This window comes from Carcharhinus amblyrhynchos, chromosome 5, assembly GCF_965287045.1.
Source record: "Carcharhinus amblyrhynchos chromosome 5, sCarAmb.v2.hapA, whole genome shotgun sequence".
Lineage (NCBI taxonomy): Eukaryota > Metazoa > Chordata > Chondrichthyes > Carcharhiniformes > Carcharhinidae > Carcharhinus > Carcharhinus amblyrhynchos.
Genome location: NC_137328.1, coordinates 86,876,534 through 86,903,626, shown reverse-complemented (window position 1 = coordinate 86,903,626; position 27,093 = coordinate 86,876,534). Strand labels below are relative to the sequence as shown.

The 27,093-nt window shown below is 43.4% G+C and overlaps 1 protein-coding gene across 2 annotated transcripts in view; it reads right to left on the bottom strand.

Moving 5' to 3' along the window:
- The window catches only part of LOC145343162 (arrestin domain-containing protein 3-like), a 40,129-nt gene extending 16,989 nt beyond the window's left edge, over positions 1-23,140 (bottom strand). Inside the window, exons 1-3 of one of the 2 annotated variants that reach the window (XM_080189127.1) lie at positions 22,140-23,140; positions 4,525-4,597; positions 942-1,092 (exon numbers count right to left, since the gene is read on the bottom strand). In XM_080189127.1, the coding sequence (XP_080045253.1) occupies positions 942-1,092; positions 4,525-4,597; positions 22,140-22,404 (489 nt within the window). In that variant the 5' untranslated portion in view covers positions 22,405-23,140. Of the gene's footprint in view, positions 1-941; positions 1,093-4,524; positions 4,598-9,772; positions 10,079-22,139 lie in introns of those variants that run through there. The other variant, XM_080189128.1, reaches the window with a different exon arrangement.
- Positions 23,141-27,093: the final 3,953 nt, after the last annotated feature.

Sequence of the window (27,093 nt, the reverse complement as noted above, 5' to 3'; positions counted from 1 at the left end):
TTTGCCGCTATTTTTTGTGAGGAGCTCCACTCAATGGTCTAATGACTCTTTCAGTTAATGAAAGTTTTTATTTCAATTAACTTCAAAAGAATGGTTAGAAGGTAGTTTGGAATAGTTTAGCAAGTCCAATAGCTGCTTATTGACATAACTCTAAGGGCTATCATTACATCATTATTAGTTGTCGACAGCTTTCTGCAAGTTATCACAATAGAGGGGTTACTAAGTTCAGTTTGATTGACAGCTCGAAGAGACTATTAAAGGATGAGCTATCTTTCGTATGCATTTATATGAACAACTGTTTCTATTGTTCATGTTAAATATGGTAAGCACTGCAAAAACATAAATATTTTAAATAGACTTTCATGAATGGGAGTATTTCATATTAACCTGCAATAGGTATTTAGAACATCATTTTATCTCCTCGCAACGTGACTCCTAAGCTTGGCGCTGGGCAGTCTGTGTGACCACCTTCAGTTTGTATATGAGGCAACAGACCTAAACTCATCCCGCACATTTATGAATTGCTTGCAGTTACATGTTTATAAATACTGTATAACCATAATGTTCGAATGATTCTTTTGGTGATAACTTCCTCCCCCATGCCCCGCCTGACCAATATCATAATCTGCAAGTTTCTCTCCAAGCCAGTTGCCATCCTGAGATGGATATACATCTCCGTTCCCTCACTGTCGGAGGATCACTGTAGGGGTACCTACTTGGACTATAGCAATTCAAAGTGACAGCACACCACCAGCTGCTCAAGAGCAATTCAGGATGAGCAATAAATGCTGGCCTAGCCAGTGGTGCCCATATCCAATGAAAGAGTGACAAAAAAAAAGTTAGTGAGTGAAGAACATGGTGCTAGCAGTTTGCAAATTGACACCTTGATTTACCAAGTAATTCCACAATTTACGTGTACCACATAATTCCAAAGGACTTACCAACAGCAATGGAGTGTTGATGTCAACTTGGTCATATACTGTAAACATTTCTTTAACTTTTTTTCTCATTTTCCATGGCCTGTGCAGTTTGGCTGTCATCCAATAGCTCACGTTGCCATAGGCACCGTTGAAGGAGGCAGGAAGTGGTGGTCTGTCAGGGAGACAAGGCATCATGGGGCATCAATGACATATAATACCAATTTTAATTGTTTAACATCAATCGAATAATGTGCAATGCTAAAGTTATCCAAATCAATCTTGAAATGATACTATGGGTGGATTCCCCTGCGAGTGAGAACGGGAAATCTGGCATTCCGGCCAAAACTCCATTTGCTTTCAGCTGCGAACGTGAATGGAAGATTTCGACCTAGGAGTTTGACTTCCTCCGATGAGACATTCGTATGCAATCCCCACTTGATTTTGTGGTTTTCGATCTATTGTATGGAAAGTGAAATGAAGCACTGAAGCAGTCCATGCTAGTGTTTATGTTCCACTTCAACCTCTTCCCACATTTCGTTATCCAGCTGTATCAGGAAAACCCATCATCCCCTTCTATTGGATATCATTTATTTCCTATTTCCTTAAATAGCATCTATATCATTCATCTCACCCATTTCCTGTGGTAATGAATTCTACTTCTCACATTGGCTGTGGGATACCACAAGGATCAGTACTTAGGCCCCAGCTGTTCACAATATTTATCAATGGGGCTGCCCAGGGACACAATGGTTAGCACTGCTGCCTCACAGCACCAGAGACCCGGGTTCAATTCCCAGCTTGGGTCACTGTCTGTGTGGAGTTTGCATCTTCTCCCCATGCTTGTGTGGGTTTCCTCGGGGTGCTTCGGTTTCCTCCCACGATCTGAAAGACGTGCTGGTTAGGTGCATTGACCTGAATAGGTGCCAGAATGTGGTGACAAGGGAATTTTCACAGTAACTTAATTGTAGTGTTAATGTAAGCCTTACTTGTGACTAATATATAAACTTTAACTTTTAACTTTGATTTGGATATGGGGATCAACTATAGTGTTTCCAATTTCGTGAATGATACAAAGTTAGGCAGGAATGTGTGTTGTGAGGGAGATGTAAACCGGCTATAGGAGGATTCGGACAGACTTGTTGACTGGGCAAGAACATAGGATTCCAGTTTAGATCTTACTTCTCTGCCTGGCGAGTAATCTATTGTTTGTGCCAGTATTTTTCTGAATCAGATGTTTGCAAGTTCAATTCCTGCTGCAGTAATACAGCATAAAACTTAGTTCAGTTCAGTAATGTTTCAAACCTGACAATAAAGCTGAGACCCTGTTCGCTTGCCAGGTGGGTATTAAAAATTACATGGCATCATCTGAAGAGGAACACAGAATGTTCTCAGTGTGCTCACAAAAATTCCTTCCTCAATTGAATCCAGCAAAAGGATCTCCATCCTGTTCATGGGACCTTGCTGTGTACTTACAGATTACTACCACTGCTCACATATTCATAATGACTGCGCTTCAAGTTAATTGACTGTCAATAAATTTGGGCCAAATAAGCAAAGAAAAGGAAAAAATAAAGATTAAAAATGCCGTGTTTGTGGTAATTTGAACCCTCAATAAAGGTAGTTGAATGCATTGTCAAAAAATGGATGTTCTGTTGATAATAAAATAATAAACCTTACAAACAATAATAACTCAGCAACAGATAGGACTACAAAAATAGGACTAACTAGAACATAAATCTTGCTTGCAGAACAGTCTCTTGCAGGCTGAAAAGCCCTCCAAAGCCCACACATGCTCAGTCATCTCAACATAGCGTTCCAGCTTGGATCTTAATTATCTGTCGAGTAATCTATTGGTTGTGCCAATTTTTTTTCAGAGTCAGACGTTTGCAGGTTCAATTCCTGATGCAGTAATTCAGCATAAAACTTAGCTCAGTTCAAATCTGACATTAAAACCAGTAAAACAATTACATTAGAGAAAAGGCCTATCATAACACTGTATTCAAATGATATTCTGTATTAGAATTACAATGGAAACAAACATCACGTCTGGTGAGAGAGCAATGGGGATGCACTCATTTATATGAATTCATGTACGTCACTGCTGGAAAGCTGAGTGGGCAATACAAGTATTTATCAAAATCAAACAAAATTAAATCATGGCTTAGTCATAATGCAACTACAAAAATAGGACTAACTAGAACATAAATCTTGCTTGGAATCAGATATTGGATGTAGCTTCAAATCCCATTTATACCCAACAATTGAGAAATATGGTCAGCAGGTTCTCAAAAATCACATTGCAGCACACAAAGAACACACGTTTCCAAGATGCAATGAAGGTGCCAGGGAACGATTCTGAACTGCACCTTTAGGACACCCAACAAAAGACCCAGAAGATTCCCCAGTATAGACAGAGCCTCTAAAAGAAAAGTGTACAACTGGGGCTGCACAAACATGATGTGGGAATGCCGGCGTTGGACTGGCGTAAACACAGTAAAAAAACTCTCCATTCACCTGACGAAGAGGCAGTCCCCTCGAAAGCTTGTGAGTATTATCAAATAAATCGGTTGGACTAAAACCTGGTGTTGTCAGACTTTTTGCTGCACAAACAGACAGATGTGGGAGTTTTAAGAGTATTGAAGGCAGTGAAGCATGTTAGAAAAGTGGTTAGAATGGCATATGGGAATCTGGGTTTTATAAATAGAGCCATAGAAGCGCAAAAGAAGTGAGATAATGAAGGACCTTTATAAAAGACTAGTTTGGTTTCAATTGGAATATTCGGTCTAGTTCTGGGCATCAAATCTCAGAAAGGATGTAAAAGCCTCATAGAGGTTGCAGAAAAGATTTATGAAAATGGTTCCAGGGATGAGGGCATTCAGTAACATGGACAGATAAGAGAAGTTGGGGTTTGTAGGGAAAATTAAGACACAATTTAATAAAAGTGCCCAAAATTAGGAAGGGCCCATTCAAACTAGATAGAGAGAAGCTGTTAACATTGCTAGAAAGACCAAGAACCAGAGGACACCAATTTTAGAGGATCGGCAAAAGGATCAACAGTGACCTGAAGGAAAAATCTTTATAATCAGTGAATGCATGGAAACTCAATCACCTATAAGTTTCCCTCCAAGTCATGTGCCCTCCTGACTTGGAACTATATCGTCATTCCTTCACTGTTGTTGGGTCAGGGTTCTGGAACTCCCTTTCTAACAGTGCTGTGGGTGCACTACACCACATGCACTGCAACAATTCAAGAGGACAGCTGAGCAACACCTTCTGAAGGGAAATAATGCTGAGCTAGCCAGTGACACCCACATCCCATGTATAAATTAGAAAAGAAGAATGATAAGGAGGTGGAGTGCACTGCCTGACATTGTGGCTGAGGCAGCTTCAAAGGGGAACTGGATAAGCAGAGGAAGCGAAACAGTTTGCCTGTGTACAGCGGAAAGCAACCTAGTTGAATTGGGTCCTGCTGGTGTGGACATGACAGGCTGGATAATGTCCTTCTGTGTTGTAGCCATTCTTTGATTCTAATTAGATAACCGGCTAAATGGACCAATCTAAAACGCAATCAGTACTATATTAAATTACACTCATACCAACATACGTTTGTGGAAGTATAAGGCTGAATGGATATTCATGTCTGCCAGGAGGTAGAACGGTAACTTGGTCAGAACCATCTGGAAAAAAAGCAAATGTTAATGAGTTAGTCGTTTAGAAATATCAAAAAAAATCATGTCATGAGCTACACAGGAATTAATTATGCAAGCACACAACTGGTGGGATTGCTCTCTCTCTCAAGTAGTCCTTTAGAAAATATGTGGTACTGTGCTCCTAATACAAGATTGCAGCTGATGTTAAAATTCTCAGAGTGATCAGTTTTTAATCAGGGGTATTAAGTGTTATGGAGAGAAGGCAAGAAAGTGAACTTAATGAAGTTAGATCAGCCATGATGTTATCAAATGCTAGAAAAGGCTTGAAGGATTGAATGGTCTACCTGTATTCCTATTTCTTTTGGTCTTAAAATCTTTGTCTTTGAGTCCTGCTCAGGGTCTTTAACTCCCTGCAAATCCCAGTAAAGTGCCCTGAAAGCTTTGCCAAGTGAAAGCAGAATAAGCATCGACATTAGTGTTGCTGTTGTTATTATGATGCTTGCAATTCCCTTAATGAACTAATCTAATGTTAAACTTCGCTCCATTCACAAAGCATAAGGAGGGATAACAATTGCTGGTACATTTATGGGCCAGGCTCTTTGTTATTTGATACTAATGGATGTTGAAGTGATGCCATAACAACTGCTCGCTCGGGCATTCAGTCAGCAATTCTTGATGCTGAAGGATTTAAAAACTTGGCCTTGAATTTTACATAGACAACTTTGCCACTTTAATGTAATTTTCCTACTCTCCTCTCCGTTGTGGCATCTTCCCTAGTTGGGCAGGCCATCAATTCCAAAATCTGCTGAAAGCACTTTGTAGTTATTACTGGATAGTTGTTTGTGTGCATAAGCTTTTCCTTTGTATCGCTTCTTTATGATTACCGTTGTTGAGGCTGGAGATTCACCACATGGAAAACTGATCGGCGCCAGGGACTGATTTCAGACACAGACAGATGGAACATTTAGACCAGTTTTCTGCACATCCCGTTTACCGACAGGGATTGAACAGAGATATGCAGTGATATAGAAAGAAGCTTTAGCTGCTACGCGCACTTGTGAAAAGTTTGCAGCTTCTGTTTGTGACGTCCAACTCAAGCTGGAGCCAAACCTCAAAGCTTTAATTTCAAGGACTTGGCAAAACTCTTCTTTCAGTACAAAATTTATTATTAACTTTAAGTTTACTATTAGCTAAGTTTATTATCAGTGTCACAAGTAGGCTTACATTAACACTGCAGTGAAGTTACCATGAAAATCCCCTAGTCACCACACTCACGTTCCTGTTCGGGTAGACTAAGGGAGAATTTAGCATGACCAATGCACCTAACTAGCATGCCTTTCGGACATTGGGAGGAAACTGGAGACCGGAGGAAACCCACGCAGACAAGGGGAGAATGTGCAAACTCCACACAAACAGTGACCCAAGCCAGAAACCGAACCTGGGTCCTTGGTGCTGTGAGGCAGCAGGCTAACCACCGTGCCACCTTCAATGCTTCAGGATGTGGTTTTATGCAAACAAAGTGTGCTCTGGAAAACAACTGAGTACAGCAGATGCTTTGACCTGTATCCAAATGGCAAGACCCGAACAGGGTTGATGGAGCCCTTGTTGAAAGGGCAGAACCCTGTGCATTGACCAAAGCACAACACTACCAGCAACAACTCTGTGACATATTGGAATCATGACGTGAAGATGCAGGTGTTGGACTGGGGTGGGCACAGTTAAAAGTCTCACAACATCAGGCTGAAGTCCAGCAGGCTTATTTGGAACCACGAGCTTTTGGAGCATTGCTCTTTCATCAGGTTTATATATGTCATGTTGACGAAGTCTAACTCTCCACTCACCTGATGAAGGAGCAGCGCTCCAAAAGCTTGTGATTCCAAATAAACCTGTTGGACTTTAACCTGATGTTGTGAGACTTCTTATTGGAATCAGAGATGGACACAAAACTGATGAAGTGTGAGCTCAGGGCAAATAAGTACTCCATCAAAGGATGGTCCAGATGCATACCAAACAATCCCATTCTCAGAACAAAGAATAGAGAGGATACCTCAGTATTGTTGATGATTTACTCATCTATATATTTTGAGGGGATATAATAGTATAAGGTTAATTCCAGTTGTAATATGTTAAGTAGACACAATATACATCACCACTTCTTTCTCATGCAGATTTCATGACAAGATGAAGCTACAGCAAGTTATTTCTTAACAAAATGAAAACTTTCATTACTTCAGCAAACTCTATGAAAAGTCTATATTAACACTACGAGATATGGATACTATACATAATTGTGGTGGACGGAACTCAAAATTCATCATAGTTGCACTGGATCTTTGCAAGGGTTTACCAGAGTTAATATTCAAACAGGAAACTGGATAACAAATCCTAATGATGCTTTTTGGTTCCATAATGAATTTTCTCTTCTTGTTTTCTTGGTTCCTAGCATTGATCATTTGTTATCCCAGTAGACTTTGTTGAAAAGTACGGTGAGGCTTATTCATTTGCGAATACCAACTGATCTCCAGTGCTGATTGAAATGGTCTTATTAGGAGCCACAAGATACTAAGGATCCTGATGGATAGTCGGATTATCTAGACAAAGAAAATCTATATCATAGAATCCTATAGTGCAGAAGGAGGCCATCTGACCCATCAAGTCTGCACCGACCACAATCGCATCCAGGCCCTTTCCCCATAATCCCATGCATTTACCCTAGCTAGTTCCCCCAAAACTATGGGGCAATTTAGCATGGCCAATCCACCTAGCCTGCACATCTTTGGATTGTGGGAGGAAACCGGAGCACCAAGAGGCAATCCACGCAGATATGGGGAGAATGTGCAAACTCACACAGACAATGACTCAAGTTGTGAATTAAACTTGGGTCCCTGGTGCTGTGCTAATCACTGTGCCACTGTGACGTGATAATTGTAGTCTATAATTGTCAACATTGTCAATAAAGTCTAAGTGGGCAGCACAGTGGCAGTGGATGGCATATTGGCACAGTGGTTAGTCCTGTTGCCCTACAGTGCCAGGGACCTGAGTTTGAGTCCCGGTTTGGGTCACTGTCTGTGCGGAGTTTGCACATTCTCCCCATGTCTGCATGGATTGCCTCCGTGTGCTCCAGTTTCCTCCCACAATCCAAAGATGTGGAAGCTAGGTGGATTGGCTATGCTAAATTGCCCCATAGAGTCGGGGGACTAGCTAGGGTAAATACATGGGGTTACGGGGAAAGAGCCCGAGGTTAGATTGTGGTTGGTGTTGACTAGATGGCCCAAATGGCCTCCTTCTGCATGGTGGGATTCTATGATTCTTTACAAACAAAATAACTAAATTCTTGCATTGCCTTTCAATTTACTGACAGGCTTTCCAATGCTGTCTTCTGTTCAGTTATGGTCACACTCAATAAGACTAAAAGTTACTTCAGTAGGAAATTTTTTTTGTATGCACTGATGGCGAACGATCGGAGACTGCTGTTGAGATTTGATGAGACTTGTACCTTATGAACAGCAACGTCCAGAGACAGTGCAATGAATTAACTTAGAATACCTATTCAGGAGCAGCTGTGAGTACTGCATTATGACCCCTTTCTATTGGTCCTGCTCTTGCCCCTGTTCAGTACTTTAGACTGTGCTCTTCTTACCCAGATTCTTAGGACACATGATTTCAATTTTGTATGATAAATAATTTGGTACAAACACATACCAAATGTGTTGTTATTTTCCCGTCCTGCTCGCCACAGGAATGGTACCGGGTGGGACACAAACTATGCAAAGATCCATTGATCTCAGGCGGGATTCTCCATCTTGGGGTGAGCGCAGCTGGAAAATCCCATCCACACAATTTCTCAAGAATTGCAGAAACTAATGGTGTTCTCACAACAGGAATGTGGTGCAAGTCTGTATAGATTTCTCAAGGATTGCAGAAATTAAGAACAGCTTGTACAGATTTCCTGTTTGCTTTGATTCGGACTGGCAAGTTAGGAATTTGATAGAGCCCTGTGTCCATTTTTCAAGAGATGCATTACTGTGGCTGTGCAATCTTGTACAGGCAGGATTCTGCTCTTGTAATTGTCACATACTGGGGATTCAAATTTTGTGAAGAGAATATAGAAACAGGGCTAGGCCATTCAGTCCCACAAGCTCACTCCACCATTTAATAAGATCATGGCTGATCTGCGGCCTAACCTCACGTACCCACTCTAGGCCCATATCCCTTGATATATCTGCTCAATAAAAATCTGCCTATTTCAGACTTAAAACTAACAACCGAATCAGCATCCACTGCCATTTGAGGAAGAGAGTTCCAAACCACCACTCCCTGCATATAGATTTGTTTTCTAACACCTCTCCTGAAAGTTGGGCTGGAGTTTACCATTCTGCTGCTAAGTGTTATGTACAGGACTGCTAGATGGTGCGGAGCAGAAATAAAACCATCATCCCAAACCACGGTGTTGTCAGTAAACAATGGGGTCAAACCGCAGCATCTACACTTCCCAATTGCATTTAATCTTTTAAGAAGTTGGAGAAAGCACAAACAGAACTTTGAACCTCTTTCCAAATTCATTATTTGAAGAAATCTGGCTCAAAATTGCAACATCTCCTTCCCTATTGCTTGCTGAAGTTGCATGCAAGCTTTGGGTGAGTTATGGACACGGACTCCCAAATTCCTAGGTGCCATGATAACCCAGGTTCGCCGTCACCAGACAGCAATAACCTACAGGCAGCAGTCACCACTGACACTTGTAACCAAACATCTTTACATCAGTAATGTAAACCCAATTCATGATGGCAACTTCTGGAGCAACTCCAACATGCCCAAGCTTCCTGGAATTTGTCCAACTCATTTCACAACCAAAAGAAAGGAAGCTTGTGGCTCCAAGCTTTTTTTTCACTCCTGCAAACTCGGAACTGATTTAATGCTGTCAACAGTATCATTTAACCTGTTGCTCATTTGCAAAAAAAAACCTTTAAAATACAGTAAAAGCAAACTGCTGCCGATGCTGGAAATCGGAACTAAATCGCTGGGAAGGTTTTTTTTTGTTACGGTGAAAATGTTGGGTTGGAGAAACCTTCCAGACTTTGTTCCTACCTCAGTTCATCACAATATTAGTGGACCCGCACAGATCAATTGTGATTCACTGAAAAGGAACTGTTGTCGATTTCAGATGTTTGAGGTTTCTTTGCAATGCAGGGACGCACTTACCCAGCAGCAGTTGCTTGTGTTTGAAGTATCTGATCCGCTGAGAGTAGCTTTGGCTGTCCGAATCTGATCCATCACTCTCTGTCCAGTGAACATAGGCTTCTCCCTTGGCGTGAATTTTAAGAGCTTTCACTTCGAGCTCAGCGTCCACCTGTACAACAATCCGGCCAGAGATCCACTCCCCGTTGGTGTAGGTGGCGACGCAGTTGTCAACAGCACGGTCATAAAGGATGGTAAAACTCCTCACTTTCCCCATGACTGCGGCCGAAGTGCTGAGGTGTAGTTCGAGAGCATCTCCTGCACTAACGGGTGGAAGATGGGGCGGGTTCTGGATGGTCAGAGAGACATGAATCCAACGAAAGACAGACACCACACCCCGTTTTGCAATTGCCGTCAGCGCTCCGAAATTTGCGTAAGGTTTGAGAAATAGGACAGTCGCTGCTGAATCATTTCTCAGAACGCACATACTTCATTTACTTTATTCATTAAAAAAACCTCAAATCACCTATTGCAAAAACATTACAAACAATGCAAAACAAAATCTTTTTTCCAGTACAATACTATGCTTATTTACACATTACATTCATTACATTTCATTGCTTAAAACAGTATACATGCCTCAGATTTTACTGTGTTCTTTATTTCTCAGATTGGCACACAGTTACGCAGGTCGAGGGTACTCTGAGTTCCCGGGCCCTCGGTCTGCCTCCGTTCAAAGGCCTTATAGTGTGGCCTTTCCCCATTGTGCCTTTGCAGCGGCTACCCCAAGCTTCAGCGCATCCCTCAGCACGTAGCCCTGGATCTTGGAATGTGCCAGTCTGCAACACTCAGTTGAGGACAATTCTTTCAACTGGGAGATCAGCAAGTTTCGGGTGGACCAAAGTGCGTCCTCCACCAAGTTGATGACCCTCCAGCAGCAACTGATATTTGTCTCGGTGTGCGTCCCCAGAAATAGCCCATAGAGCACAGAGTCTTGTGTCACCGAGCTGTTCGGGACGAACCTCGACAAATACCACTGCATCTCACTCCAGACCTTCTTTGCAAAGGCACATTCCACAAGGAGGTGTGCGACCACCTCACCACCCCCGCAGCCGCTTCAAGGGCAGCGTGCGGTGATGTTGAGACCTCAAGCGTGCGTAAAGGATCTGACGGGGAGTGCCCTTCTCACCACCAGCCAAGCCAGGTCTTGGTGCTTGTTTGTGAGTTCTGGTGATGAGGCATTCTGCCAGATGACACTGACAGTCTGCTCAGGGAACGCACACTCTTTGTTGCAATTCAAACTGATGCAGTTAAATTCTCACAATGCTTTCAGAAAATCCCCTTCTCCCTTTTTCAAAGGAGCTGGTGGAGAATGCGGGTTACTCGCATGGAGGTCATATTACAAAATTAATCTCTTGCCCATTCACTGGGTGCGGCCATCATGTAACAAAGGATTACAACTCTGAACGGTTTATTCTAAGATCTTAAAAGTTTTAAAGCTTATTTATTAGTCACAAATAAGGCTTACATTAACACTGCAATTAAATTACTGTGAAATTCCCCTAGTCGCCACAATCTGGCGTCTATGCGGGTCAATGCACCTAACCAGCGTATCTTTCAAAAAGTGGAGGAAACCCACACAGACAAAGGGAGAATGTGTATATCCCACACAGACAATGAAGCAAGCCGGGAATCGAACCCAGGTCCCTGGCACTGTGAGGCAACAGTGCTAACCACTGTGCCACCCAGATCTTCAGCAGCTCTTACACACCTTGCCTGTAGCCACACTGGTGAGAACTCTCAAGCTGCCAACATGATACTTCCTGTGTACAGGTCATGGTAATATATATAAATGAATACACATTTCTACATCTTCTCCATTTCAGCTGGGATGATCCATACTCATGTGCAAAAAACAATGTTGAAAGAATATTGAACATTTAAATTGCACAAAACATGAACTTGTACCACAAAATCAGAAACAAAGCCCAAGCATGTCCTTTTCACCACCCTCACTTTTTAACAAAAGGTATGCACATGTGCCCATATGTACACCTAAGTCAGTAAATATAGTCCTTGAGCTTGGGGTTTGGTCTGCTCAGCCCCCAGAGTGTGTAATTTACACCAGTTGTCTATGTTGGGATACACCCAGGTTACTGTTCACATGGTGAATGGCATCAGGCATGCCTGGAGTGTGCATAACATCTACTTTGGTGGCAGGAAGAGGCTCCATCTCCACCAGTGCAGGGGATGTAGATTGTGGACTTCTGTGACAAAGAACAAAGAACAATACAGCACAGGAACAGGCCCTTCGGCCCTGAAAGCCTGCGTCGCTCATGCACCCAACTAGATCATTCGTTTGTATCCCTCTATTTCCAGTCTGTTCATGTGGCTATCTAGGTAAGTCTTAACCGATCCCAGCGTGTCCTCCTCAACCACCTTGCTTGGCAATGTATTCCAGGCCCCCACCATCCTCTGTGTAAAATACGTCCCCCTGAATCTGTGTTGAACCTTGCCCCCCTCACTTTCAACTTGTGACCCCTTGTGTTCGTCACCTCCGACCTGGGAAAAAGCTTCCCACTGTTCACCCTATCTATGCCCTTCATAATTTTATACACCTCTATTAGGTCGCACCTCATCCTCCATCTTTCCAGGGAAAACAACCCCAGTTTACCCAATCTCTCCTCATACCAGGCAACATCCTGGTAAACCTTTTATGTACTCTCTCGAAAGCCTCCACGTCCTTCTGGTAGTGCGGTGACCAGAACTGGATGCTGTATTCCAAATGTGGCCTAACCAATGTTCTATATAGCTGCAACATCACATGCCAACTTTTATATTCTATGCCCCGTCCAATAAAGGCAAGCATGCCATATGCATTCTTTAACACCCTCTCCACCTGTGCTACTACCTTTAGGGATCTGTGGACTTGCAGACCCAGGTCCCTCTGTGTCTATACTCCTGATGGTTCTGCCATTTACTGTGTAGTTCCCCCTTACATTAGATCTACTGAAATGTATCACTTCGCATTTATCTGGATTAAATTCCATCTGCCATTTCTCCGCCCAATTTTCCAGCCTATCTATATCCTGCTGTATTCTCTGACAATGTTCATCACTATCTGCAACTCCAGCAATCTTTGTGTCGTCTGCAAACTTATTGATCACATCAGCTACATCTTCTTCCAAATCATTTATATATATCACAAACAGCAGAGGTCCCAGTACAGTGCCCTGCGGAACACCACTAGTCCCAGACCTCCAATTGGAAAAAGGCCCCTCCACTATAACCCTCTGTCTTCTATGGCCAAGCCAGATCTCCACCCATCTAGCTAGCTCACCTTTTATCCTGTGAGATTTAACCTTTTGCACCAGCCTGCCATGAGGGACCTTGTCAAACGCTTTACTAAAATCCATATAGACTACATCCATGACAGTTGGCAGTGTTGGGTTAGGTACCTGTAACAGATAATGGCAGTTCCTGACATGCAGGGCATGATCTGAGATGACCATGTGACTGGTTGGGAGACATGGTTGTAGACCACTACCAGTTTATCATAGCCACATGTGGTTTGCACTTTGACTGTGCAGCTCGGTTCTAGAATGTAGAGTCTACAGCAGTTATGGTAATTGTATCTTTTTGTTATAGATTCATGTGGGCTTCCCTAACATTTGTTTCTACTTTGGGTTGCAACAGGGTGTTGGTGACAGCGATCATGGTTTTGGTGTATGTGGAGAACATTCTGTGTGCTAGGGAAAGCAGAGCCTCTCTTGGCAGATTACACAGACTAAATAGTGTGGTATACAAGTCTGTGTTGTGGAGGCATTTTTTGAGGAAGTGCTTTGCTGAATGTACTGTTTGCTCTGCCAAATCATTCAATTGTAGGTTGGGGGCTGTTGTAATATGTTCAAAATCTCATGTATGAGAAAAGTCTTTGAACTTCTTACAGCCTTTGTGGAATGCTATGTGTATCTAAGCATCTCTTCAGCTTTCCAATTACTGTGGTATTCTTCATGTTGAGCAAGTAATCAACTTCACCCTGCGTATTAATAACTGAGAATTATCTGTGCAGTGAGTGACCATGGAAGGTCTGGGACTTCATGCAGATGCAATAGTTCTTTGGTTTGATTTGGCTTGATGCATAGTGCATATTTGAAACTCTTCCCTTTCTATATCACTGTACATTGAAGACCAGTACATTATTTCCTTTGCCTTACACTTTTTGCTTCTGCCCAGGATGCCCTTGGTAGAGTTGCTGGGTGTGTACTTCTGCAGAGAGCTGGGGATGACGAACCTCTGGTCATGTAGTATCAGTCCTTCCTGCATAGTTAACACCTCTCCCATTGCATTAAAAATACAGAGTTCATGGGGAAGCCCTTTAAACATCATAGAATATCCATTCATGATGACGTCATGGAGTTGCCTGCATGTGTGATCACTTGCAGGGCAGCTTTGAGACTCCACGTTGATTTTGTAAGCTCATTCTTGGGCACAATGTTCCCACTTATTGTGGATGCACACTCAAAATGGCTAAACATCTATGAAATGAAGTCCATGACTTCTTTTGCAACAGTGGAAAAGTTAAGGCAAACCTTTGCCATCAATAATTTGCCAGAGGTGTATGACAGCGGGACAATGGGATAGCATTTACCAGTAAGGAGTTCCAGCATTTCATATTGTTAAATGACATAAGCATATCCATACTGCACCTTACCTTCCCTCCTCAAATGGACTGGCTGAGAGGGCTGTGCAAACTTTTGAGCAGCCGTGCAGAAGCAACCACCACCATCCCTGCAGACCAAATGAGCGCGTTTTTGTATTACCTATAGAATGACAAGACCCCCCATGACCACTGGAGTAACTCCTGCCAAGTTGCTGATGGGTAGTTGAACAAGGTTGGGCCTGGAGTTTCCAGGGTGGAGGCGAAGCAGAGTGTGCAAAAGAGACATTATGTTTCGACAAAGCCCGAGCGAACGTTCATCATGGATAATCTAGTGTACACTAACAATTTTGGGATAGGTCAGGGTTGGGTCCTAGGTGTTGATGTGGCCAGGACAGGCCCTGTATTGTATGAAGCAGAAGTTCAAGGTAAACTATTGAAAAGCATACAGATCACTTAAGAAGAAGGAAGTTGCATCGAGAAGCAATGGGGATGTCCTCTCTGAGTATACCCACCAGTGAGGTTGTTGTGGTTGAAAGCAGGAAGGAAACTTACTCAGCCCGAGGAAAGGTTGAGTAGTGTTCCTGTGGGAAATGGAGAAGTGATCTGTACTGATGCACATTGACAAGCTGGAAGTCCCATTTCTGAAAGTCAGACCAAGTCTATCTCTGCTGATGAGGCTCCCCCTGTTGACTGTATCGCTCCCAGAGGGAGAAGAAATCCCTGGACAGACTGACTTTATAATGGACTGTATGGTGTTATATTGTAAATAGTTTAACTTTTGTTGATATGTGTTAATAAGGGACTTAAAATGGGAGGGATGTTGTAGTAAGCCCCTTTAAGAGGCAAAGTTTCAGAGGGGCATGTAACTCATTTGGCCAATCAGGTGGGAACACATGAATCCTAGGCCTGAGCGCAGGCTCTCTCAGGCAGTCTGGAGACTGTGTAGCATCTTTCTCATGCTCTGTAAGCAGTTATTCCTGTTAATAAATAATCCTTTAATTACTCCATTTGGTGGTCACCATTCTTTCCAAGATATTACACTATATAACCATTGTCTGGTACAGGTCTGGCATCAGCAGTGAGTCAGTTTAGCTCAGTTGATTGGATAGCCGGTTAATGATGCCAGGATTGATACGAGCAGGAGTAACACATGAGTAAGCCTTTAAACAGAGGCAAGGATGGTCTTGCCTATCAGTGAAAGCCCACATTGCCTTTTTAATGAAAGGTGCTTAACTGGACAGCAGCAGCTTATCTGCTGGGAGTTGCTGCCCAAGCAGAGTCCAACAGCTATCCTGGATAGCAGTGCCACAAGCAAAGCAGTGGCTGCTGCCAGTAATGCATATTCCATCCCCATCCTGCAACAGGGACTCAGGCATTGGTGAGTGATGGGAGTGGCACAATAGGGGTCAAGGGGGAGGAGGAAGATCTGCAGAAAGAGCATGGCTCAGTTCTCTGCAAGCCCACCCCTCCTGATGCTTGGTTCCTTGATCACACACCAAGTGTCTTTGAATGAGGGACCCTTCCCTTGGGAGGCTGAAGTAACCTACATAGGTCGGCTTATTCCCTGCATGATGGGCTTTCCGCCCACTACAGGGTTAATACCACTGGCAGCATGTGTGGGCATGGATTGCAGTGGGAGGGGAAGACCAAACACAGGGTTTCCTAATACCAATTTAATCAGGGTGGAGGCCAAAGGATTGTAGAATTGTCACTAGCCACCTTCCTACCTCTTTATTCACAGCATAAGATTGGTGGAACGGCAAATTGTGCGGAGGGTGTGGAGAGTCTGCGGAAGGATCTAGATAGGCTGGGTGAATGGGCCAGGAACTGGCAAATGGAATTTAATGTTGGCAAGTGCGAGGTGGTCCACTTTGGTAGGAATAATGGTAGGAAGGATTATTACTTACGGGGCGAAAAACTGCAGCAGGCGACGGTGCAGAGGGACCTCGGGTTCCTTGTGCATGGGTCGCAAAAACCCAGCTTGCAGGTGCAACAGATGGTCAGGAAGGCAAATGGGATGCTGGCCTTCATAGCGAGGGGGATTGAATATAAAAGTAGGGAGGTTTTGCTGCAGCTGTATAGGGCATTGGTGAGGCCGCAGCTGGAGTACTGTGTGCAGTTTTGGGCGCCGTACTTACACAAGGATATTTTGGCCTTGGAGGGAGTGCAGAGGAGGTTTAATAGGCTGATGCCGGAGTTGAGGGGGTTGAGCTATGAGGAGAGGCTGAATAAACTAGGCTTGTACTCGTTAAGAGTTTAGAAGAATGAGGGGAGATCTCATTGAGACGTATAAGATGATGAATGGGATGGATAGGATAGAGGTGGAGAGACTCTTCCCGCTCAGAAAGGACAGTAGGACTAGGGGGCACAGCCTCAAGATAAAGGGGGTGCGGTTTAGAATGGAGTTGAGGAGGAACTTCTTCACTCAAAGGGTGGTGAATCTCTGGAATTCTCTGCCCGTTGAAGTGGTGGAGGCTACCTCGCTAAATATTTTTAATACGTGGGTTGATGGGTTTTTGACAAGAGAGGGGATTAAAGGTTATGGGGAGAGGGCGGGAATGTGGAACTGAGCCATGACAGATCAGCCATGATCTTATGAATGGCAGGGCAGGCTCGAAGGGCTGGATGGCCTACTCCTGCTCCTATTTCTTATGTTCTTATGTTCTTATAAACGATCTTATTTTGTCTATTGCAAAACTAATTGCAGGATGAGTAATTTTTCCTAATTTTAAGTGCAGAAACATGATTAAACATGGACTACAATAATCAGATATAATTATATAACCTTTAGGTGGCTAGAAGGTTTTGAAGTTTAAAAACTAGGTCATTATTTTGTGTTCAAACGACAGCAGCCCTCATGGTGTGTCAAAAGGAAATAGCTTCTCTGGTCACAACCATAAGTGAAGTGAAGTATAATTTATCCAAATATGGACAGCATCATAATCACAATCAAATGATGAGAATCTGTCATGTAAGGTATTTTTCACATATTGCACCTTGGCCATTCTAGGAATGATGGATGGACAATCACTGTTGCTATAGGTAATGGCAGGAGGTAAACTAAATAGTTGGAGAGCCTATGCAATTGATCACAGGAATCCAAATCTTGAAAGGAGCGCCAATTGCCGTTGGACCGCCACTCTGCTCTTGTTTACTTAACTTGTACCAGAGCACCGCATTTTTCACCGGGACCTCTGAACCGGGCCACTTCAGAAATGCGGAGCTACCTGCATTGGGAGTTTTTCCTCATAGTGCAGAATCACGGGGGGAAGTCAACCCCTTTTTATAGCACTTGTTGCTATATTCTGGGTTGTTTAAAAGGTCCCGAAGCCACTTTGAGAAGCTATGAAGAGAACCCAAGTGTGTAAAATAGGTGAAGGAGTATGGTGCCAGGTTGAATTGATGGGAGAGGTGGGTAGACTGGCCAGTAGTTGGGCAAGGGGGTAAATTGGTAGGGTGGGAGTTAGGGGAGGCATAGTGTGGCAGGTGAGTGAGGGGATGTCTCTTGTATAGTTACCCAGATGTTACAACTGGTTTTAATAGTTCTAACATTTCCTGGATAACAATTTTGGAAAGTATAAGTCAGACCCATCCAAAGAGTCCGATTTGTGTTTTGAAGGGTTCCAGACACAAAGGAATTGCATTCCTTGAGTTCGAATTTTCCAGGTAATTCCCATGCAATCTGTGTGTGGGGACTTATGAAGAATCACCCAGTGCATCTTGGTTGGGGGAGTGTACCTCCAGGGTACACGCATCCAGAGATCCAAAGTTCTGGGTCAGGATGACCAATTTCACAGCATTTTTTAAAAATTCCACACACGCCACCTTCATAGGCTAACACTCCTACAGTACAGTATGACAGGTCGGCTGTGGGAAATTGTAGAAGTGTTGCTTTATTTACTTATGAAGGTGTTCCCACTAATATGTTGATTGAATTTTGTGGAGAAGTTTTGAATTACATGAATGTTTGATTTGTACTGTGGATAAAAGGTTAAGCAATTCCCACAGAAAACTTGCTGTTCTGATGCCAAAAGTGATGCCTGGATGGCATGTGAACAGAAAATAGCACAAAAATGGTAGGGATGGGCCTGGAGTAAAATGGCCAGGCCACACATATGCAAGGGTAGCCAAGTCTGTATCTGGGGAGGTGCACATACGCAGACCTCAGGTGGGAATAAAAGTATCGATCTTGAGAATTGCGGCATACAGAGGGAGGAGCCACAGAAGTAAAGATCCTGGAGAGAACAAAGTTGTCCACGTCCAGGAGTATGGACCAAAAGCAGTTGCTCAACTATTGCCGATTGTTAAGTATCATTTACTTAATATATTCTTTCAACTTGCACTGACATCATCATTATCTGTTGCTTTTTTTTGTCATATCCCAAAGTCTGGGATATCCCATATCAGGGGATCTTACAGACTTGCAAGCCTAGTTGGCACAACACTAAAACCACCTTTGATATGTGAGAAACAGGATTCGACCAGCCATAACTGCGCTGACAAGAGCAGATCAGAATTCTGCAGAATAACCTCTCGACTCCTCAAAGTCCAGCATCTACAACACTCGAGTCATCCAGGACAAAGCAGCCCATCCCATCCACCACTTTGAACATTCACTCCCTCCACCACTGATGTACAGTGACTGACAGCAGTATGCACCATCTACAAATGCACTGTTGCAATTCACCAACACTCCTTCAGTAACATTTCCAAATCCATGACCTCTACTATCTAGAGGGAACAGGGCAGCAGGTGCCTTGGAACACTACCACCTCCCTAACAGCAACCTGGCACCATACCCCTTCACCTAAACCACATGGACTGCAGCACTTCAATAAACAGCACCACATCATCTTCTTGAGGGCAATTAAGGATGGGGAATAAATGCTGGCTTTGCCAATGTTATCTATGAGCCATGAATGAGTGGAAACAAGACAAGAACTGGTATAGTGCTCTTTGAGGAGGATTTTAATTTTATCCAGGAATGAGTTGACCAATAAGTTAAGCAGACAGGTTTACTAAACTGATAATATATGGGGCCTTTTATTGTGCTCAATGGGTGGTAAGTATACTAAAAAACATGGAAAAAGGGTATTAACTTTTAAAAAGACAGGTCCAGATCTTGGAAATGAATGCACCACTAGTTCAGACACTATGACAATATTTCCAGGTGATGGGATTGATTATAGGTGTACCTCTAGACCACTAACCCTTACTGAGTGGCAAAATTGTGTCCATGAGTGCGGTCCCATTGCATCAGGTCCCATTGCTTTTTGCACGTAGTACCAAAATTTAAAACTGAGACACGCAGAGTTACAGCAGTAAAAAAAGCAAGTGTCATCGGGGGCCTTTAACTTGGTAAAATGAAAGATTGTTTCCACTCATGGGTGATTGAGTGGATAGCTCTAAATGTAACAGCTATTGGCACAAAACTACAAGGAGAAACATACAACTGCCCAAACTTTATAAGCAAGCATGTTGGCCTAGATTTTGTGCCTAGTGTCAGAGTGATGCCACTCAACGCTGACCTTACAGGTTCAAATCAAGAATGACTAAATAGTTGGATCTGTATTCCTTGGAGTTTAGAAGAGTGAGGGGTGACCTTATTCAAACATATCAGATACTGAGGGAGCTTGGCAGGGTAGACGGTGAGATGATTTCACTGGTGGGAGAGTCTCGAACAAGGAGACATAGCTACAAGATAAAGGGCTGGTCATTTACAACTGAGGTACATAGAAATTTCTTCTCATAGAGGGTGGTGAATCTCTGGAATTTTTGGAGGGCCGAAGGGCCTGTTTCCTGTGTTGTACTGTTTTCTGTGCTGTACTGGAATTCTCTGCACCAAAGGGTAGTGGAGGCTGGATTATTAGAAGCATTTAAAGTGGAGGTGGATAAATATTTGATGGATCAAGGAATAGAGGTTTGTGGGAAAACGGCACAGTAAAGGAATTGAGGCCAGCATAGATCAGCCATGATCGTATTGAATGGCAGGGCAGGTTTGAAGAGCCTGGTGACCTACTCTAATTTTCACAGTAAAGTAAAAGTTAAAGTTTATTTATTAGTCACAAGTAGGCTTACATTAACACTGCAATGAAGTTACTGTGAAAATCCCTTAGTCGCCACACTCTGGTGCTTGTTCGGGTTCACTGAAGGAGAATTTAGCATGGCCAATGCACCTAACCAGCTTGTCTTTCCGACTGTGGGAAGAAACTGGAGCACCCGGAGGAAACCCACGCAGACATGGGGAGAACCTGCTGACTCCACACAGACAAGCCGGGAATCAACCTGGGTCTCTGATGTTGTGAGGCAGCACTGCTAACTACTGTGCCACCGTGCCACCCCAGTAACTTCATTGCTGTGTTAATGTAAGCTTGCTTGTGACTACTCAATAAATTTTTAAAAACTTTAAATTTCTGTGTGTTATAGTGAGCTGCACACAAACATCAAGCAATAACTTTAGTGTGGATTTCACATTACATTCTGTTGCCAGCTTTGGGAGAGTTCTAGTGTTCTGCAACAATAATGTCATCAAAAAGGATAAGGAGTCAATTACATTAAAATAGTATCTCCCAAACTGGGTTCCATTAGGCCTATGATGCCCTACCTAAAAAATACCTTCTGCCCTTACTGGGTCTGTATCCCTCTATTCCCTCCCTATTCATGTACCCATCTAGATGCCTCTTAATTGTGGCTAATGTGCCTGCTTCCACCACCTCATCTGGCAGTGCATTCCAGGCACCCATCACTTTGTGCGTGAAAAATATCACGCACACATCTCCCTTAAACTTTCCCCCTCTCACCTTGAACCTGTGCCTGCTTGTAATTGACACCTTCACCCTTGGAAAAAGCCTCCGTCTTTCCAGTGAAAACAATCCTCCCTTATTCAACCTCCCCTCATAGCCAAGAACCTCCAGACCAGGAAACATCCTGGTGAATCTAAACTTGCTCTAAAAGTGAAATTAAGATTGAGATAGAGATTTAAGTAGAACCTAAAATATCATTTTGAAAAAAAAGTTTTGGATTTTTAAAATCATATTTGTGAAATTTAAAGTTTCTCAATTTTAAAATACGTTTTTCATCACCATTGGTAATCGTTTAAACCCTATTTGCATCTCTTTCAACGAGGCACCACTCTGAATGACAAGGATTTTTACATCAGGATTACAATAGCAAATTCACACCATGTGATTTCTCAGTTTTAATCTAGGAGGATCTTTAATCAGCACGTCCTGTGCCAGAGCAGAGATGATGCAAGTTTCCCCTGTTTAGCTGTGCGCCACACGGAGACCAGGAGTTACTGTCAGTTTCTTTTGATCAACAGCAAGATCCGGGTCATTGTAAACACAACCAGATATTTGCAAATTGTATGGCGCTTCAACATCATGATGCCTCGGGGAAATTCCCCAACCCTATGACAGCTGGTACGATGCAAAAAAAATGCAGCTTGTGCCCCTGAAACTGCACACGTGAAACTTGAAGTGTTGACAACAATATCATTTCGAAGTTTCGTATTTGCAAAAACTTAAAAAGATGCAGTCAAAGGAAAATACTCCGATTGGTGGGAATCTGAAATAAAAGTACAAAGTGCCGGAGTATTTCCATCACTTCCTGTTTGTTCTTTTTTTAAAGTAAAAATGTAATGTTGCCCACAGCACTTCCAGACTTTTCCCAGTAATGGCAGGCGGATTTACATGGAGCACTCCAAATACGTAAATGAGTCAAACTTACCAGTTCCGATGAGAAAGTACTCGTGTTTGAAGTATCTGATCTGCTGTGTGTAGTGTCGAGTGCGAGAATTGGAACCCGATTTGTGTGTCTCCGTCCAGTGAACATAGGCTTGTCCCTTGGCGTGAATTTTAAGAACTTTCACCTCGATCTGAGCGTCAAGCTCTACAATAATCCGGCCAGAGACCCACTCCCCGCTGCTGTAGGTGGGGACGCAGTTGTCAACAGCACGGTCATAGAGGATGGTAAAACTCTTCACTTTCCCCATGACTGCGGCCGAGGAGCTGAGATGTAGTTCGAGATCATTGCCAATCGGTGGAGTCAGCGGCGGGGTTTCGACCGAAAGGAGCCACCACCCTTCTTGGGATTTTTAAATAATCAGCAGCGCTACGCCCTGAAAATTATCTGTAAACTAATTCTGTTTCTATTTTGGGAAACTGGCATGGCAGGATTATAATCTTGTTTCGCAGAAACACACGCACAGTTGATTCATGGCAATTCCGCCTCACTGGAAGGGGAAAGACAACTATATTTTAATTTGATTTATTATTGTCACATGTATTAGTATACAATGAAAAGTATCGTGTCTTGGGCGCTATACAAAGTATCCCACTCATAGAGAAGGAAAGGTTCAACTTAGTGCAAGGTAGGTCCATTCAAAAGTCTGATGGCACAGAGAAGAAGCTGTACTTGAGTTGGTTTGCCTGTGACCTCAGACTTTCGGATGTTTTTCGCAAAGAAGGTGGAAGAGAGTATGTCTGCGGTGCATGGGATCCTTACTTATGCTGGCTGTTTTTCTAAGGCCGCAGGAAGTGTACACAGAGTCAATGTATGGGAGCCTGGTTTGAGTGATGGACTGGGCTACATTCATGACCCTTTGTAGTTTCTTACAGTCTTGGGCAGAGCAGGAGCCTTACCAAGCTGCCAAACAACCAGAAATCTTTAGTTTTATGCTATCTCTCCTGTTTTAAGACAGAGAATTACATTGTCCGTATTTTGTGTTACCCTTAGCACATTAAACGCTTTCTGTTTGAAATCAGTACTGAGTGCAGCCTGTTCATTGCCTGTATAACCAGTGTTATTTAAATGCTGCTATACCTCTTGAAAGGACATACTTTGCGACCACTTTCACTAATGTTGGTCTGAGGAATTGAATGACCTCTACGGGACTGCTTAGAGTCAGTACTCTAGTCAGTATTTAAAAACTCTGCGGTCAGCCTGAACGAGTACACCACTGCAATAACTGACTTCATTAGTAATCGTGTAGAAGACTATGTGCTAAAAAAGCAAATTTGTGTGTTTCCCAACTAGAAACCGTGGATGAACTAGGATATTCACTACCTACTGAAGTCCAGGTCTGAGGCATTCAAGTCAGGCAACCCTGACCAATACAAGAAAGCCAGATATGATCTACAGAGATCCATTAAAGATGCCAAAGACAGTACCATACCAACCTGAAATGCCAGGTTAGCCACACAGACCCTCGCTGACCATAGCAAGGTCTGCAAGACATACAGGTTACAAAATGAAGGCAGATAAAATCAGCAGCTCCAAAGCATCCTTTGCCAATGAGCTCAATGCATTCTAAGCCCATTTTGAACAAGAGGTCAGTGAGAGCATGCCCTCCATCCCGGAAGCCTCAGACGAACTTGTATCCAAGGTCACCACTGCTGATGTCAGAGTAGCCTTCTCAAAAGTTAACCCACGGAAAGCAACTGACCCAGATGGGGTACCCGGATGAGCACTCAGGTCTTGCACAGACCTGCTGGCAAGGGTATTCACAGACATCTTCAAGCTCCCTTTACACCAATCTGAGGTCCCTACCTGTTTCAAGAAGACATCCATCATCCTGGTACCAGAGAAATGCCAAGCAGCATGCCTCAATGACTATTGTCCGGTGGCTCTGACATCCATCATTATGAAGTGCTTCGAAAGTTTAGTCATGGCGCAAATCAATTCCTGCCTCTCAGACTACTTGGATCCACTACAGTTTACCTATCACTGCAACAGGTTCACAGCAGATGCCATCTCCCTGGCCTTACACTCCACTCTAGAATACCTAGCTAACAAAGACACCAATGTCAGACTTCTCTTCAGGCTATAGCTCAGCCTTTAACACCATTATTCCTACAAGACTCATCTCCAAACTTCATGGCCCTGGACATGTAACTGGATCCTAAACTTCAGAAACCTCAGATCAGTCACTAAGGACTCCACAACACCAGATCATCCTCAACACAGCTGGTCCACAATGCTGTCCTCAGCCTCTTACTAAATTCTTTATACACCTCTGACTGTGTGGCCAAATTCCCCCCAACTTGATTTTCAAGTTTGCTGATGACATCACCATTGCAGATCAGATCTCAAACAATGATGAGGCACAGTACAGGAAAGAGATTGAGAATCTGGTGAACTGTTGCGACAACAATAATCTCTTCCTCAATGTCAGCAAAATGAAGGAGATCGTCGTCAACTTCAGAAAGCATAGTGGGGGACATGGCCCTACCTACATCAAAGGGGATGAAGTAGAAATGGTCAAGAGCTTCAAATTTTTAGGTATCCAGATCACCAGCAACCCGTCCTGCCCCTCTATGTAGACATTATTGTTAAGAAAGCCTACCAGTGTCTCTAATTTCTCAAGAGAGTAAGGAAATTTGGCATGTCTGCTACAATTCTCACCAACTTTTACAGATGCACCGTAGAAAGCATTCTGGTTGTATCACAGATTGGCATGGTTCCTGCTCTGTCCAAGACCGCAAAAAACTACAAAGGGTTGTGAACGAAGCCCAGTCCATCACTCACATCAGCCTCCCATCCATTGATACTGTCTACACTTCCCACTACCTCGGAAAAGCAGCCAGCACAATTAAGGACCCCACACATCCCAGACATATATCTTCCACCTTCTTCCATCGGAAAAAGATACAAATGTCAGAAGTCAAGTACCAACTGACTCAAAAACAGCTTCTTCCCTGCTGTCATCAGTCTTTTGAACGGACCTACCTCACACTAAGTTGATCTTTCTCTATACACTAGCTGTGACGATAACACTATATTCTTCACCTTCTCCTTTCCTTCTCTCCTATGTACTCTATGAACAATATGTTAGTCTTTGTAGTGTGCAAGGGGCAATACTTTTCACTGCATCCCAATACATATGACAATAATAAATCAAATCAACCTTTGTCTTTTGTTTCTCCTAGGGTTTTGCACCCTTTTTCAGATTTCGCTTTTTGAGCAGGCACATGGGATCTTTTGTCTTCAGCTTCAACTCCTGTTGGCCTGGCCAACATAAGAATCGAAATCACGCATGTGCGGCTCTTTCCCATCTGGTACATGAACAGGAGGCCCAAGATTCATTAGGTTTTGCAGATGCCAACCGCAGGGCAGAAGGGACAGTTAGTTTCAGTTTGGTTACATCGGTTGCAATTCTGCCAAAAAATCTACATGTCGAACTTGCTTAAAAACTGGAGTAAATCCCACTGGGTTTTCAGCGGGACTTTCAAAATGAGTCTCCCACATTCTGTGCATCACAGAGTGCCATAGTGTGAATCACAATAAAAATAAGTGTGCAGGACCTATTCCCACTGGAGACCAGCAGCATAAAGCTGAGCGGGCCACTGCGCATGCAACAATCTGTCAGAGTGGAGATCGGTGCGTGCGCAGAAGCCCCGCATTGCTGGCCTCCCGACCGCTGGCCAGCTCAACTGCGAGCCAGCCCTGTGACCCCCCAGTGCTGCCCTACCAATCCCCTCACCCCACGTCCCTCCCCAATCACTGGCCTCCTGGACACGTCAGAGCCAGGCTCGACCCCCCCGCTCCTACCCCCCCCCCCCCCCCATGAGTTTGACAAAGCAGAGCAGCGGGATGGGAAAATGGTCTCCATGAATTTTATATCAGTTTGAATCACTTTTGAGGGGAGGAGGGGGGTCTTCTTGGCACATTTTATATCCAGTTGAACTTTGTGTCGGGGATGGGGAAATAGTTGCATAGCTGTGTTTTCAAACGTTGCAAGTGGTCTCTGATGTCATGTTTCACACTGTTTAGAAGCTGCATTTCTGCAAAAAAAACCTGACGGATTCACAGGTGAGTTTTAAACTGATTTATCAAGTCACTTGGCTTACATCTCCATTTTCTTGATCGTTGTTTCTGCCTTGTTCTGCACATGAAAAACTATCACTGACTCTGCAATAAAATCATTGCTTAAGGTTATCTACAGATTGGGAATCGCTGTTTGACTGCCTGGGATTGATAATTTTATACAGATTGATGTGGAACCCTGTTAGGTCCTTTCATCACCATCTGCAAACTCTGAACAATGACAAGTCAATTGACCCGATTTAGTGTCTACTGAAGGTGCAATTTATCGACCGAAGCTCTTAGGAATTGTGGCTGCTGTGACTAGTACTGGACCTGCTCTCAGCTCAATCTCTTTTGACCCTACAAATAAATTTTCCCATTTAATCCGTTGCTAAGAAATGGAGCAGAATCCTCGTTGGGTGGTTCATCATGAGCCTCATTTGTGTTTTTACTTTACATGACTTCCTCCAGCTGAAAATTGGAAAACAATGTGTCATTTAACCCAAAATTTCTGTTCCCTTTGGACATTTCCATTACTGTAGCCACTCTATGCCCATATGCAATCTCCACATTTTGGTCAGATGAGTGGTCAACAGTGCTGAGGAAGTTATGCTGTGTTGACTCATTGGTTGCTTGTATGAGCTTGATGGAGGTAATAGATGGGAAGTCGATCTGCCTCTGAGAATTGGTGACCACTGATGCATTTTCAACAATCTTTATTATCAAGAGAGTTTTGCAGCTCTCGCTTCTATTCTCCAACCATGTTGCCAAGTTCAGAAACAGTTTATTTGGTCAGGTGAAGTATCTTTGTCGTTACATCCTTTACATTGTGTAAGGTCCCACTGCAGACCAGCTCAAATTACACAACTGGTTGTGT